Below are 16,742 nucleotides of genomic sequence, written 5' to 3'. Positions count from 1 at the left end.
AGCATGAACTTCTTGGGATCCAAACCCAACTGATTTGGCATCTTGTTTGCCTTATTTATTGGTGCTTCACACTGTTTTGGCTTGGTGAGAAATGAGTGAACTAATGCCTCCATGTTTCTTTCAACTTTTCCCTTGGTAAGTTTTTTTCCATCCTGGAGTAAATATGCCTCCAATTGTATACTCCCTACATACCTTGCCTTTATCTGTATTGAATTTAATTTGCCATTCCTCAGACACATTCATACCCTATCAAACTCTCTTTCAAAAATCTTTGCTGCCATTTCTAATTCCGTTGTGCCCCCCCAACTGAGTGCCCTCTGCAAATGTATCTAACTTGCAGTCAGTCTAGACTCTAGAGTATAGTTCATACATCCCTGGGGATTTTTTTCTGAGCCTGTCTAGAAACTCAGCATCACTTACGTCAAGAATTAGCCCTTACCAAAATGTGGAGACAAATTGCTGTGTGGTAATGAGCGGATTTGTTTCCAGTTTACTGCCTTGCACCTGTTCACAGACCAAAATAGATCTTTACAATATTCAGAAGCAGTCACTCTGTGTAACAAGAGAATCTCCTATCTCAGCTTTGTCAGGAACACCTGATCCTCAACCTGCTGCAACAGGAGACCCACATTACCGTGAGCTGTGGGGACTGAGACTTCGGTGCTTAGTTGGTTGTTATTGACATTGAGTTCTCAAAATCGACGGTAAATTAATTCTTTGCTGTAATAATGCAAAATTCCTGAGTTGAAATAACAGTTTTATCATCACAATAACCTATTGTACTCAATGCCATGTATTTCCTGCTGGGTGTGATGGATGCTGCTTCAAAAGTACCGCACTTTGGAGAGGTGTACAGGATTTATACCTGTTCTTGCTGAGGAGTGACAGATTTCTGCACATTTTCTACCATTTTGCTATGATTGGTGTTAGTATTTTAATAAAGAGTTAACTGTTCATTTTCACAAAATGGTCTTTAAAGGGTTTCTTGGAAGGGCAACTTAAATAAAAAAGAACTGTTTCTAAGTGGAGCCTACAATAATTCATAGTGCCTTGGTCTACACCTCAGGGGTATTAATTAAAACACCTCTCAAATTACACTATTGTTCTGAATACATGTTTTTTTTCCTTTCTTGATCAGTCTAATGTTTCAGTGTGACCCCAGTTGAAACTTGGCATTACTTCAAAAAAGCAGAAGTGATACACTGTAAATAAGAAACAACACAATACAGAGAAGCCTTAATGATAATAATAATAATCCTTGCATTTGATATAACGCTTTTCACGTCGGGAGGACGTCCCGAAGCGCTCAACAGAACACACTGTAAAGTGAATTGACTGTATATTTGTGGGCAAACGTGGCAGCCAATTGCGCACAGCAGTGTCCCACAAACAGTCGTAGATTGAAAATGACCAATTTATTATTGTTTGGTTTTGGAGGGATTATGTGTGGAGTAAGGAAACTTGCCCAAGGTTTCGCCCTCTGCCTGGAATTGAACTCAGGTCTCTCACTTGCAAAGCGAGTGCTCTAACCACTGAGCTATAGGACTCCACATGATGAAGGGGTTCTGGAAGCCATGAATCTTAGATTAAGAGATGAGAATATTAGACTGGTTGATACCCTCACTGGAACAATGATCCTTACAGAAAACACTGCCACAGTGGCTTGAGAATTTACTTAGTGATTGGATGACTCCTGCAGATCAGGAAAGTCTGAAGCTGAACCTTTGCCGCACCGCGTCAGTTCCTCATAGCTGGGAGGCCACATCAATTGATGTTGATGCTCTGGGTTATGGAGGAGAAAATGAACCAGGTTTCTCACTCCTGATAGTTATCCAGAAATCACCACTGAACGTCTGAACATGTGTCGACATCGAGTGAGGACAGAATCCTGCTCCTTAAATTAGCATATCAGTACATGCTGTTCGGACTCGCACACAAATAATGGTCACTTGGCTGAGGAGCTGGAAGAAACCTGAAGCTGAAACAAAATGTGTCTATTAACTTCAGGAAAGAAACAACAAGAGATTCCTAGTGAAGCAAAAGATAGGATCATAATAATGAGAATCCTTACATTTGGTATAGCATCTTTCACATTAGGATGACGTCACAAAGCGCTTCATGGGATATACTGTAAACTTTACTGTAAAGTGTAGTGAATGTGTGTTGTATGGATGGGGAAGAAATAAATTAATGTGCGATCAGTTTCGTTTTACAGCCAAACTGACCATTCTTTAATTTTCATTGAAGACTGTAAGGATCGGTAAGCACGTTGATGATCAAATACTGTGCTGTGGCACAAGTTTTATTGGAACCATTATACAATAACCTGAGGAATACAAATGATCAGAATCATTAAATTATTTTTAGATAGGAGTAGCTCTTTGATCCATTTACCCTAGGCATCCAATTTTCCACAAAATTCTTGAAGCATTAGAGTGACTCTTAAGTATTCCAAGTTTTGAAGACGCCCCCAATTATTTCTTAGTTCTTTATAACATTTATCATTGAGTTAGAGCTGTGTTAGGAGGAAACAGGAGTTGACAAATAGAGCTATAATAATAAAGTGGCAGGAAGGGTCAGATGCCAGATGCCTGTATACATTATGATTAGTCTATATAGAGCCAATAACACTCATTGCAAAAAAACCAATTCTTTGCATGCTGGAAACTTTATATTGCTTTATATGAAATCGGATAACTATCCCACACAGTGATGTGTATTATGTACCACTGAATCCTGCTATAAACAGCTTCTCCAGTGTCATGATACCTACTGATAGGATGTGTAATTGGGTCATTAAAACCTGGTAATGAGTTGTAGAAACAATTCAACTCAAAGGCCTGGTGTATCTGAAATAATTAGATGTTCCGTCTGTTGTCTCATCAAATTACAATACTGGATTGATTGGCACTGTTATAATAATAATAATAATAATCCTTGCATTTGATATAGCGCTTTTCACGTCAGGAGGACGTCCCAAAGCGCTTCACAGAACACACTGTAAAGTGAATTGACTGTATATTTGTGGGCGAACGCGGCAGCCAATTGCGCACAGCAATGTCCCACAAACAGTCGTAGATTGAAAATGACCAATTTAATTATTGTTTTTGGTTTTTTGGAGGGATTATTATTAGGCGTGTGGAGTAAGGAAACTTGCCCAAGGTTTCGCCCTGCCTGGAATTGAACTCAGGTCTCTCGCTTGCAAAGCGAGTGCTCTAACCACTGAGCTACAGGACTCCACGAGTCCTGTAGCCAACTCTCTTTGTTGAAAACGTTGATTGGCATTAAATATAATAGTTGGAGCATTCTAATCCACAGGTCTCTCCTAATGAAACATTCTTACCTGTATTTTCAACATTTGATGCACTTCCATTTGAGTTACTTTAATTATAGACACACAGGCTCACATTTGTATGTCATTTTACTCACTTTGTATTGCTTGGTTCAGATTGGATCATTTTTACCTTTGGAACCTATGTGCTTGCAGCCTACGTTATAAACTGAACTGTCCTTTTAAATTAAATCTATATCGCTAAACATTTTCTCACCAAATATACCTAACCTATTGTAAACATTTGTAAACCATTGCAGATAAAAATATAGGTGTAATAATTTTAAGATTTATTCAGAGTAAATGCATCTTAACTACTATAATGAACAGGCTAATGTATATTGAAAATAATGCAGCATTAGTCATTCAAAAACCTCAATAGTTCTCTCAATGGCTTCCTGAGTAAAGCGTAAAATGGCTAAAGTTGTAAACCAGTGGCTGCAGGTTAGAATCTGGGTAGAGTTAGCTAACGTAACATATATTATAAAAAGTCTCATCCTTGTATCACTTTCAGTTATTTCTGTTGAGGAATTGAACCAGATAATAGCAGATTTCTTTACTTTCCCGTCACACAAGGCTTCCTCCTCATTGAGAATGCCAAACATAAAGATGTTTTATGTTTATAAAGAGAGACAACTTTCTTCAGCTCAACGTGCGAAAAACCGAGGCCCTCCTGATTGGCTCACGTCAGCGCCTCCGCACCTCAGGCGCTGACACCATCAGCATCCAAGGCTGCACTCTCCACCTCTCAAAGCCATCAGGAACCTCGGCGTTTTGTTCGACCCTGAGCTGTCCTTTCTCCCTCACATCCGCACTACAACTGGCACTGCCTTCCATCACCTTCGGAACATCGCCAGACTACGGCACTACCTCACCCCTCACGCTGCTGAAACCCTGGTCCACGCCTTTGTCACCTCAAGGCTGGACTATGGGAACTCTCTCCTCGCCGGCCTTCCCGCCACCTCCCTCCACAAGCTGCAGGTTATTCAGAACTCTGCAGCTCGTGTACTGTCCCGCACCAGGCTTCGGGACCACATCACTCCCACCCTCGTTCGCCTCCACTGGCTCCCCATCCCCCAGAGGATTGATTTCAAGATCCTCATCCTCACCTACAAGGCCATTCACGGCCTTGCACCCTCCTACCTCTCCAACCTACTATCCCCCTACCTACCTGCCCGTACCCTCCGTTCCTCTGGCTCCGGTCTGCTCCACGTCCCCCGCCCCAACCGCCCTACCATCGGTGGTCGGGCCTTCAGCCTCTCAGCCCCCAGGCTCTGGAACTCCATCCCCCAGTGCCTTCGCCGCTTCCTACCTTTCCTCCTTCAAGGCCGGTCTCAAAACCTTTCTCTTTGACCGAGCCTTCAGCTCCCCTCTCGACTCTCTTCCCCCTCCTCGCTCCCTCCCTTCCCTCACCCTGACCATTTCCCCCCTGCTCGGGTCATGACCCAACTGTACAGCGCCTTGGGACGTCCTCCTGACGTGAAAGGCGCTTTATAAATGGAATCTTGTTGTTGTTGTTGTTGTTGTTTTACGTGACATTAATAAAAATTGTTTCTTAAGCCCAATCGTAGTCTGCCAATCTTGCTTTATAGAGAAGTTGTACAATTCTTTTATTATCCATAAATTAAAACGTATTCCTGTTGATGCCCTTATTGTGGATGTCTTCTGCTGGTTCCTTGTATACTCTCTACCCTTGATAACTTGAGGTTTATGATGTGAAATTGAACAACCCAGAACTGCTGAGTGTTCCCAGTGACTTCTGTTTTTGTTTTCAGATTTCCAGCACCTGTAGTATTTTGTGTTTTGTTTTCGGTGATTTTAATTGTTTCTGATACTGGAAGCCACTAATCGAATCAAGCGCAATCCCTATTCAAGGCAAGAGCATAAGATCTAGCTGACTGGCATATCCAATGGGGACATTTGCCTTTTCTCCATTAATTTTTTAACATCTAACTTACTGATCTCGATCACAGGCCCAACCAGCACAAAGTCGTACAATTTGACATTGTTACTGAGGGTGAGTTGGAGAAATGGTATTGAGTTACCAACAATTTGTTGATTTCCTCTAGATTGATGTAAACTTCTGAGGCCTGATTCAATAAGTGATTACTAACATTTATAAAAGGAATAGTTATTTATCTTATATGATATACACACTACGTGGCCTCTTGCTGTAATATACTCTTTTTATTCCGCCTTGTTTTTAGTCAGCTGGGTGACACGTGCGATAGGTTTCTGCATGTGTCAGACACCCGGCTGACCAAAAAAAAAGATGGGATCCATGGAATTCTCAGTTTGGTTTCGATACTCATAAGCATAGTGATGCATTTCCGCATATACCATACACCCAGCTGAAAAAAAACTTATATTTGTAGTATAATATGGCTTTTTTATAAAAAAATACATTAATAGAAAAACCTTAAATAAAACCTCCAGATTTCTTTCCCTCACCAAGATATATTTTGAGTGCCAGTGACACCATAACTGCAGCATATCTATAACCTGTCACATATACTTCAAAACACTTCCTCTCTCCAATAATGTGAAGCTTGATATTTTTAAGGTAGTCTGTCTTGAATCTTTAGGGCCTGAAATCAAATTCACTGTCAGGTTTGATGAAAATTCATGTATTTTACATTGTATAACTGATTTCCCAAGAGGTTGTGCTAATCTTCTCATTGACAAGCAGAGATGTTAAATTTCTCTGTCTGGTGATTTGTCTCTGTTACAAGGTGTGTGGCTTGATTTCCTACCTTTGACTGTTAGATTTTTATTGGTTTTTTTTGCATTTGCGGAGTTGCTCTTTTCTTTAGAGGCTTTCGTTTCCTTGTCTTTCTGCTCTCTTGTTATACGGCTCCTGGATTTATTAGAATGTTCTGGTCTTGTTTCCTTTCATCTCCAGCCAAACAAAAAATAAAGAGAAAAACACAGATGCTAAAAGACTCACTGGTAATTAGCACATTCAAGCACAAGGAGCCTTGATACAAAACTACAACACAATACAAAATTTAATTTGTAAAGCATCTTTCACGTCGGGAGGATATCCCAAGGTACTGAACAGTCAGGGATTAGGACTTGAGCGGGGGGTTGGGAACAGGGAGGGTGGAGGGCAGAGAAAATAGGAGGGTGTCCAAAGGCATGGTTGCAGAGGAGGGTCATGCATTTAAAGAGGCAAGGGAGGGTGTGAGGTGAAGGGAATGTGGGATGGAGTTCCAGTGTGTGTGATGGGGTCACGGAGCCTGGTGCAGGAGAGGACAGGAGCTGCAGAGTTCTGGGTAATCCGCAGCTTGTGGAGGGAAGAGTTGGGAAGGCCGACAAGCAGGGTGTGGCATAGACGAGCCTGGTTGTAATGAAGGGATGTTGGAGGGTTTCGGCGGCCTGAGGGTTGAGGCAGTGCCGGAGTCAGGCAACGTTGCGGAGATGGGGGAAGGCAGAGCGGGTCATGGTATAAATGTGGGGGAGAAAGGACAGTTGAGGGTCAAACAAGATGTCTAGTGTCCTGACTGGCTTGGTGAGGTGGAGTGTGCGTCCGTGGATGCTGATGTTGCCAGTGCCTGAGGGGCGGATGCACTGGTGCGAGCCAATCAGAAGAGCCTCGGTCTTGCTGACTTTCAACTGTAGAAAGTAAGCTCTCATCCGGGACTTGATACCTGACAAGTAGTCTGTCAGGACATCAGTGGTCCTGGGGTCGAGGGTGGAGGCAGAGAGATAGAGTTGTGTGTCATCTTGGGTTTGTGGCTTGTTTTGCAGCAGGTTGATTGTGCTTGGACAGCTATTGACTTGAAATTTTATGCAGAAGTTAAGAAAACCCACTCCAAAAATGATACTCGAAAATTCTCCGGTATTTTACACTATTTACCCATTACAGATTTGAATTCAGTTGGTACTAAATTGTCAGTCTCATTTGTTGATGCTAACATAGTGTAGGAAAGGGACTGGTATAGAGAGTGCCCTCCAGGGGTTGGGAATCCTATACAGTGTCAATGATGCGTGGCCCGTTGGACGAGCTGAATGACTTTTACTTCCCCGTCTTCTACTTGTTTGTTTAGAAAATTGGCCCACATTTAAAATAATTACAAGAATTTAAAGGGAAGTTAGAAAAAGAAATACACAGAGGGTGGTTGGAGTATGCAATTGTCTGCCACAAACCATTTTTGAAGTAGTCCATATATTTTTAAAAAAATAATTAACTAGATGCTGGGGAAAAAAGAAATATGAAATGGAGCAAACAGGAAAGTGGCTTAGATTCATGTAGAGAAAAATAGCAGTGCAAATTTGATGGGCCAAATGGTATGTACCTTTCCTGTAACATTCTTTGAGTTTTGTAAGGCTTATTTGACAGAATTGTTAATTCAAGACATCAGAATGATCACCACTTAATATAATGAATGCTGAGTCTGCCAAGTGTTTAAAGTAGAACCTGACATGTTCTTGGAGATGGATGCAGAATTGGTCGTGGGAAGACAGCTTACATCCAATTATTTTACATTGACGATGGTGGATACTGTATGTAGAAAAGATTACCCAAGGAAGCATGTGTGGTGATATATTGTGTCAGCAAATTCAAGAGGAGAACTGGCTAGCTCTTTGTCAATGATTAAGAAGTTGGAAAGTTGAAATAGTTTTTGAATTGCTTACTTTGGGACTGGTCAGATCTTTTCCAGACCTAAGTTCTTTGGAATAAATATTACTGTGCAAGTCCTCTGGGCAGGCAGGTGGAGTAAATGGCATTTTAACTCTAAGTCAGTTTATGTTGCGATTATATGGATCTGGAACACAATGCCCCAAAAACAATGGTAGACATTGTATGACATTGTATTTGCAGAGTTATTAAAATATTAAATGTAATACAGTTGAGGTGTTCAAATAAGTGCTTATATGCTCAAGCTATCTGATGTCTACCTTCGACCATACCTAACACCAGATGCAGTCAAAACACTCGTCCATGCGTTCATCACCTCCCGACTTGACTTCTCAAATGCCCTCTTTGTCGATCTCCCCAGCTCCACCATGGACAGGATCCAGCTGATCCAAAACTCTGTCACCCGCATATTCACCCGTACTAAACTCCGTACCCCCATCACACTAGTTTTAGCCAGGCTCCACTGGCTCCCTAGTGCGAAACAAGTCAATTTCAGGATCCTCACACTCATTTTCAAATCCCTTAACCTCCCTACCTCTCCGACCTGCTTACCCCCAAACCCACAACCCTCTGCTCGACTGGCTCCAGTATTCTGCATGTCCCTCATGCCCCCACCATCGGTGGCCGCGCTTTCAATCACTACACCCTGAAACTCTGGAACACTCTTCCTCTATCCCTCTGCCTTGCCCCTTCCTTCCGATCTTCAGATTGCGGCCGAAGACCTACGTATGGTCACCTCCACTTGCCCCCAGCTCGGCATTGTGCTCCGCCACTGTCAAGTGCTCTGGGACACTACCCTGTGTGAGGAGCACCATACAAATGCAAGTTGTGTTGTTGTCTATAAGGGTGCTGTTTGTTTTTATTAATAATCAGAATAATCAGTTTAGGAAGTTGTGTTTTAATCACAAAATTTTAATAGTAAGTCATAAAGAGTCTTTGAGTACTTTCTTCACATCTGTCTGAGCATTGTTTTTTCTTGTTTTTCCAAACTTTTCCAGCAAGATGTGACATTCCTCTTTGATATGCTGTCTGCACATCAAAATTATTTGGTTTCTTCTTTTATTTAATTCTTCTTTTATATTACAGTTGAGAGATTTCAAGAATAGCAAATATCTGATGTGAGGACAGTGTATTTAGAATTCAAAGCAAATATATTACGATTTGTAATGGCGTACTGTTGACTATTTGATATTGTGTGCATTCCATGAGTGATCGAAAGCAAAAAGCTTAAATCATAGCTGCGAGGAGCTAGAGATGCAGGTAATAATCTATTCAGCATTTGGCTGTCTTGAGCTCAGGAGTGCATTCTCATTCATCATTATTCACATATGTCAAAAAGTGTCAGCATAGATGTAGAATTCTATACATTTTTGTCCTGTTATATTACCTTTTAAGGCCAAAAATAGAATAACAGTGTATAATTTTACGCACAGAAATATGCCAATCAACCCATAAAGTCTGTGCTGGCATTTTTCTCCACATAAACCTTCTCACCTAATGCCACACTCCTGTGCTTATTAAAGTTCAATAAAATGTGTTCTTCATACACTTTGATATCCCTCGTTTTCAAGCATTTAGCTGTTTTAAAAAATAATTAATAGACTGCTTCAAGCAATGGTTTGAGGCACAAAAATCCACATTCCAACCAGATTCCTAGAATATATTCAGATCACCTCCCAATGTGGCATTTCCCCACAGAACACACCAAGGTCCATCTGCTGTCCCCACCATGTAATGGATGTTTTTACCAATAGTTATGCTGACATTGCCTCACTTATTTGTACCCTGTTTCCCCACATGCCTGCCATCCTCTCTGTACTGCCACCACTGCCTGAGCCTTCAGTTACAATGCCCCTAACATCTGAGACTCCCTTCCTCTACTCTCTGCCCTCTATCTCATCCTAAAATTCTCTACCACACCCCATCTTTAAATCCTTTCTTAAAATCTACCTCTTTGCCCCTAGGATAGTGCTTCACAATGATGGGGGTTGGGCACGAGCAAGTGGTAAGGGGAGGTGTCCAACCCCCATCATTGTGAAGCACTATCCTAAGACATTATCCTAAGTGATGACTGCTGTTTAATTGCAAATTGTGTTCTTAGAATTGGTTTAGCTATATCATTGCAACATTCCAACTAGCCTCCTTGAATCTGATAGTGTTTTTTCCCCACAGGGCACTTTGATATTAGGTTGGCTCACTGGGTAGCACTTTCATCTCTGAGTCAGCAAGTTGTCAGTCAAACTCCATGTTGGGATTTGAGTTCATAATCTAACCTGTTACCCCAGTTCAGTGATCTGCAAAGACTGCAAATAACCCTATTTGAAAAGAGAGGAGTTTGTCCTCGTGTCCTGGCCAACACTCCTTCAGATTGATTTTTCATTCACCTCATGGCTGGTTGTGGAACCTTGTTTACAAAATAGCTGCCAAATTTGCCTAATGAAACCATTGCTATACCTAAAATTAATCATTCTGAAGAGCCTTGAGACATTTGGTTTTGATAAGTTGCTTTGTTTCCCTTTGCTTTGATGGAGCACAATAACTCAACAATAACATTTTGAAAGCGGTTGAATTGAGTGTGTTTTGCTCCGGCCCAGTTTAACAAACTGTGTGTGTGTGTGGGGGGGGCGGGGGGGTGCGTGGTGGAATGGAGAATATGTGTTGTTGGGAAGGACATACTTTGAAATCAGCTATCATGGAGTCCAGTAGTGTATTTGTTAGAGCATGCACCTCGCAAGCGAGAGGACCTGGATCCAGTTGGCTACTGCTGCAATCAATTCACTTTACAGTATATTCTGTGAAGCGGTTTGAGACGTCTCAAAGAAGTGATAAGGCACTGTATAAAATGCAAGAATTATTATTATTATCTACTAACTTGTGATTTGTATGTAGACCATGTACAGAAAGCCATGATTAATTGGAGTTGTTTTCACCTATGCTGTTCTCTTCTTAGCTACCGCACTGCATCCCATTTCTGCTGATACCGGCACACAGAATGCCAAATCATTCCTACTCTTTCTTTGAGCACTTTCTCAATCTATATGATGTGCTGCTAATGTGTGCAGCTCACAGATGTCTGCAGCTCTTAGCTAATTAAAAAAACAATAATTAAAATATTATAATTAGATCCAATTTTAAAAGGAATTTGTGACCAGGAGTCAACATGATATCCTGTGGATCAGAAAAACAAAGTTTATGTTTATTGCAAAACTAATGATTTGTTTTATGAATTTTACAGGGACATTAAGCCTGACAATATTCTTCTGGATGACCAGGGTAAGTGGCAAAAATGTACTTACATTTAAAACAGCTTAATGGAAGATTGAGATATAGTGTTGTGGGAGGCTGTTCTTCAAGTGTTCTGGGACTCTACCCTGAGTGAGGCGCAATGTATAAATGCAAGTTGTTGTTGCTGTCGATTTTGTTGTTGTTGTTGTAGGCTGTGTTAAGGCTCATTCCACTTGTAACACAGAATTGTGCCTGAGACAGTCTTCTTGATTGTCAGTGATAATGATGTCAAATGCAAGGATTATTATAATTATTATTATTATTGTTATTATTATTATATCTCTTGGCCTACTCAATGAAACTATTTCTCTGAGCTGCCACTAAACTATCAATATGTTGTTTTAAGTAGTGCATATGAATATATGAAGATAAAGAAAACATATATTGCCATAATTACCACTGACACAATCAAGAAGACTTGTCTCAGGCACAATTCTGTGTTACAAGTGGAATCATTTCTTAGTCTGGTTCTTTATTGGCTTCCAGCCTTGTTACAGAGGAAGTTGTCTTCGGGAAACTGATCTCCGGGTATGATGTTGAAAAGCAACCCCTGTAATAGGCAAATAATAATAATGATAATCCTTGCAAATGTGGTGGAGAATTGGATTTGACATCTTGAGATGAATTTTTAAATCTCTGTCAAATAAGTAACATTAGCAAACCTGGGTTCCTTAATGGTGCCACAGAGCAACTGGAAGGAAGCCTTAGTCTAAATGCACTGTCCAGTTGTCCTGTTTGTTACTGTCCTAGGAGCCATTTATGTAAAATCTTGAACTTTACCTAAATTTGCATGAGTTTATCATTTTAAAGGTCTCCCTCTTTGGCTCGTACCTTAAAGGATATTAATGATTAACGGTCTATTCTTACAATTGGTTAACAGCACTAATCTAAAAACCATTAAAGCCATCAAACTTACGCGGATTAATATGGGTCAATTTGGAAGGTTTGACAGCTAGACATAAAATGCAAAGTATAATGAATCTTGAGCAATAGCTCATTTTTTCAATGGAAAGAATGCCGTAACTTTGAATGAATGGGCCTCATTTTAAAAGAGACAGCGAAGTGTTGTGGGCATGTAGCTTAGATCTGCTGAGCATTATTGATCTTGTTGACAAAACATGTTTTGGATTGGTCCCGTTACGCATGATATATCTTCGAAGGAGGCTTGCTATCTTTGAATCTTGTTGTTGTTGTTTCAGATGAGACAATAAATACTGGTCATATTTGTCCATTCAGGTGGATGGTTAAGTTCCTGCAACCTTATTAGAAAAGAGAAGGGAGGTTCTCTCTATGACCTCATCAACAATCTTCAAGATAAATTGATTGTTGACCTCATGGCTGTTTGCGAAACCTTGCTTTGTGTAAACTGGCTGCCACACTTATATAAATAGACAGTCGTTTCACTCAACAGCAATTGCCTGTGAAGCACTATGAAGCAGTTCAAGATGTTGTGACATTATAGATATTATGTACCAAATGCAAAGATTATTTACCATTTTATGAGAGGATTTCATGTTTTTTTGGTGCACTTAATCTCTTCTCAATTAGCCATTGTGTAACCTCAACCTTCTCCTCTGTGCTCCTCTACTCATTATTAAAACTGTTCTGTAAGAGAAGGCGGGATTGACTGACAGAGAAAGATATGTTCAAGCTTCATTAGATAGTTCAGGCTCTCTGTGATCATAAACCTTTGGCAATGTAATGGTGGCAAGTACAATCAATCCAATGTGTCCAATAGCTAAAAATATTGAAAGTTACTACGCTGAGTGTGAGCTGGAAGGTAAGTGCTTAAGACAAGATATCAAATCTGTAAGAGAATTACAGTGTATAGAAGGTTACAACACGTTTGTGCTGGCCTTTTTTTTCAAGCAATTATCTTGTTCGCATTCATAAGAATTTATGATCTACATTTGCAACCTTGTTCTGGCAGAGAATTCCAAATTTCACTCAATGGGCAAAGACTAAATCTGGCCATAGTTAAGTCTGTTGAAAATGCAGTGGGAGCGGCTATCCAACAACAACAACTTGCATTTATATAGCACCCTTCACGTGGGGTAGTGTCCCGGAGCACTGGGGCAATAGGGTTGCAGGGGATTAGAGATCAGGTGGAGAAAGACTATGGAGGCATTTGAAGGTAATATAAGGTTGAGCATCCTAAAATTGATCCATTGGGAGGTGAGGAGTCAGTGGAATCAAGCAGGAGTGGAGGTGCTAGGTTTAAGTAGCCTAGTGTGGAACAGGATGCATGCAGCAGAGTTCTGGATGGTTTGAAGCTTGTGGAGGGTGGAGGCTGGTGTTGCTGGAGGTGACCAAAAGGTGGATGAGGGTTTGGCTGCAAAGTAGGTGAGATAGTTACTGAGTTGGGGGAAAGCAGTCTTGTTCAAAACCTGGTTGAAAGGAGAGTTAAGAGTCGAATAAAATGTTAACGCTCCTCAAGATTCCATAATCATTCAGAGAGGTCGATACAGAGAGGTCAATATGGTCATGTCTGAGGTGAGGAGGCATTGATGGGATCTGGGCAGGAAAGCCTCAGTTTTGATAACTTTGAGTTTGGCAAAGTTTAGGCTTATCCAGTACTTGAAAATATGGATTATTTGTCTCTAACTCCTTAACTTCAGCAATAATGTGAGGTCTGAGCCATGGCTTCCTTTCTTAGTTGTAAATCCTGATTTTTAAGCTGCATTTGAACCTTTTGTCACAATGAGCAATTTGACTGGATTAAGTGTCTCCATCCTCTTATAATTTGGGTCATAACCCTTCAGTGATTAGGGTTGACGAGGAGAGCAAGGATAACTTCTTTAACCTTTTTNCTCAGAATAAAATCTTGCATTACCTTGAACGATACATGGAGAGAGCTGCCCATTTTATTCCAGTTGGAGGGAGAGGGGAAGGAAAGGACAGCTTGAGCAACTTCTTATACAGCAATAAGATTACTCTTGTTAGTGCATCAATACATTTCTTCATTGAGCCCGCAAAAGTCTGTAGTTTTAAGTGTCTTGTTTGGCACGCAAGCTTGGACAGAATGACATTTTGTCTGTGCAGTGGTTACATAAGCCAAGGTTAGAAGCTGGAGGGCAGAAGAAGACGTGGACTTACAGTAATTGTACACAAGTAACTGATGACAACTCGTACTGTTCTACAGGAGAAAGAGGCTAACCCGTGCAACAATGGGAAGAAAGTTTCTCTCCCTCGCTTCCCCGCTAAATCATAAATGTCAATAAACATGACAAAGAAGAATTTACGTATAACCATAGCATTAATCGTTAGGAGTCTGCTGTGTGTTCAGTGAACATGATTGCATCAGTTTTTCTGTCGCTCCGCATACCTGGAACATTTAATCAAAGGAATCCAAATTAATTTGACGTTCCCCACCAAAAACGAGACCACACCCCTTCTAAGAACTGGCTGACTGAGAGCAGAAAATGACTGCACTACTCCATCACACAAGTTTAATAATTCAGTAATGTGTGCAGATCTTGTATGATGTATGCCAAATGATGAGCTTGCAAGAATCGTACTGTTTGTTATCTGATTGCAATTTCCCAAAATGCTTTTGATAGCCTCTGAATATGTGTGGTGTCTTGGGATACAAATGCAGCAAACACCAACAAATGTAAACTTGATGTGTGAATATTCTATTCAAGGAATATTCTTCAAATGGCAGTGTTAGCAAAATTGTAATCTATTTTTCTACTTTGGTCTTTAAACTTTTGTTTTATTGCTGTCAAACTTTTGTTTTATTTCCGTCAAAAATGCTCAAAATATTTGAATTTTGTTCTTGATGGAGATGGAACTATTATTTTCTGATGGAATTCTGCTACATTCAATGTTGTGTCCGAATATCATTAATCTACATCAGAATATCGATAAAGTGGATAAAGGCAGTGACTGCTCAGTGCACCACTAGACTATATAGTATCACCCTAGTGATCTCAATCTCCTCGCTCTCCGTATTCTTCAAGATGTTTCCTTTTCGAGCAGTTATCAAAAAAAAATAATGGACTTAACTTCAACTGCAATTAAATATTATTTGTTTCAGGTTTTTTAAAAAAATCAAGTTTTCTGAATAAACCTGGGTACTGTTTGAATAGATCCCTTAAGAATGTCATCTTTGTGTTTTTCGTCAGCTGGGTGTCTGACGCAGGTGGAAACACATCACTTTAAGATTATCTGAACCGGACTGCAAGTTCCACAAATGCATTCCATCTACACATGGAAGTGCTCCTCTGTCTGGAATGTCATGCACATCTTTTAGAAGGACACACCCTGCTGACCTAATTCCAGAGAGTATTAGATTCAGGTTGGTGAAATGCAAGACTTAGGCCCTCGGAATAGGTAGGGTTCTGCTGACATTTAACCAGTGAAACCACATAATTTGTCATTGAGAGCACTGTCAGAGAAGATTCCCGTTGTTTGCCCAGCTAGGACCATCCTACCTAGGAGGACTTTGGCTTGCTGTGTTAACAGGACCTGAGTGATCTGCTGCTTGACTTTCTGTATTTCCTTTTAAATCTTCTAGGTCATGTGCACGTCACAGACTTCAACATTGCGGCTCTGGTGAATCAGGAAAAGCAGGCCACCTCTATTGCAGGGACAAAACCATATATGGGTAAGCCTGGGTTTCCTGGGTGATGTTCTTTGTGTCAGATTGTTCATTGCACTTTGATAACACACATGGTGAATGGGAGATTCCTTTAGAGGTGTGCAATCTATCGCCCCAATCAGATTTAACCTTATGATTTTTCTGGTGCATTTGGCTCAATGACATTCCACATGTTGCATTTATTCACAGTCATTAGGACTCAACTATAGTATCAAGATATGGTATGAGGTTACCCACAACACAAAAGAGCTTGTTGTTATTCAGGGCTAAACAGCACTGAGTCTTATTTTCTTCCAGCTTCTCTGTTCGAATTCTGGTGCAGGGATTTCCTTTAGGAATAGCTGGAGCAAGACACTGATGAAAGCTTTCCATATTATTGGAAATCAGGGCAGTCTTTATATCTTTCTAAAGGCACATCCTGCCTTTACTTAGTTTCTCATCCAAATGTCTCCTCATTGGAAATGTTCCAGCAAACGTCAATTAATGTGTTGTAATATATAATGTAGGTCTGATAGCTACTGTCTTGCAATGATAGACGATGCTAGAGAATCGATAGACAAGTCTACAGAAAATAACTTAAATATTGCTTTCCTTCAATGAACAGAAATTAATTAATATCACTTGTGCTTTTTTTCAGCTCCAGAAATATTTAATCCAGTTGAAGGCTCTGGATATTCCTTCGATGTGGACTGGTGGTCCCTGGGAATCACAGCCTACGAGCTCCTCAAAGGCCGGGTATAAATAGATGCCTAATATTTAACAACAAATCTTTCCATTGATGTCTAACATTGAAACATATTAAAGCATTCCACACAATGAAAAATGCAACTTTCAATGTCATAATTATTGCAATTCACAAGAGAAGTTCTGATGAAAAAGAC

At 40.5% G+C, this 16,742-nt stretch overlaps 1 protein-coding gene across 1 annotated transcript in view; it reads left to right on the top strand.

Moving 5' to 3' along the window:
- Positions 1–16,742, top strand: part of LOC103177291 (serine/threonine-protein kinase 32A) — a 50,252-nt gene that overhangs the window by 32,449 nt on the left and 1,061 nt on the right. The window contains exons 5-8 of the mRNA XM_042340068.1: positions 11,209–11,246; positions 12,997–13,038; positions 15,778–15,867; positions 16,499–16,596. Of these exons, the coding sequence (XP_042196002.1) occupies positions 11,209–11,246; positions 12,997–13,038; positions 15,778–15,867; positions 16,499–16,596 (268 nt within the window). The remainder of the gene's footprint in view (positions 1–11,208; positions 11,247–12,996; positions 13,039–15,777; positions 15,868–16,498; positions 16,597–16,742) is intronic.

This window comes from Callorhinchus milii, unplaced genomic scaffold (genome assembly GCF_018977255.1).
Source record: "Callorhinchus milii isolate IMCB2004 unplaced genomic scaffold, IMCB_Cmil_1.0 Scaffold13, whole genome shotgun sequence".
Lineage (NCBI taxonomy): Eukaryota > Metazoa > Chordata > Chondrichthyes > Chimaeriformes > Callorhinchidae > Callorhinchus > Callorhinchus milii.
The sequence above is the reverse complement of the archived record's forward strand: the minus strand, read 5'-3'. Positions and strand labels throughout refer to the sequence as shown.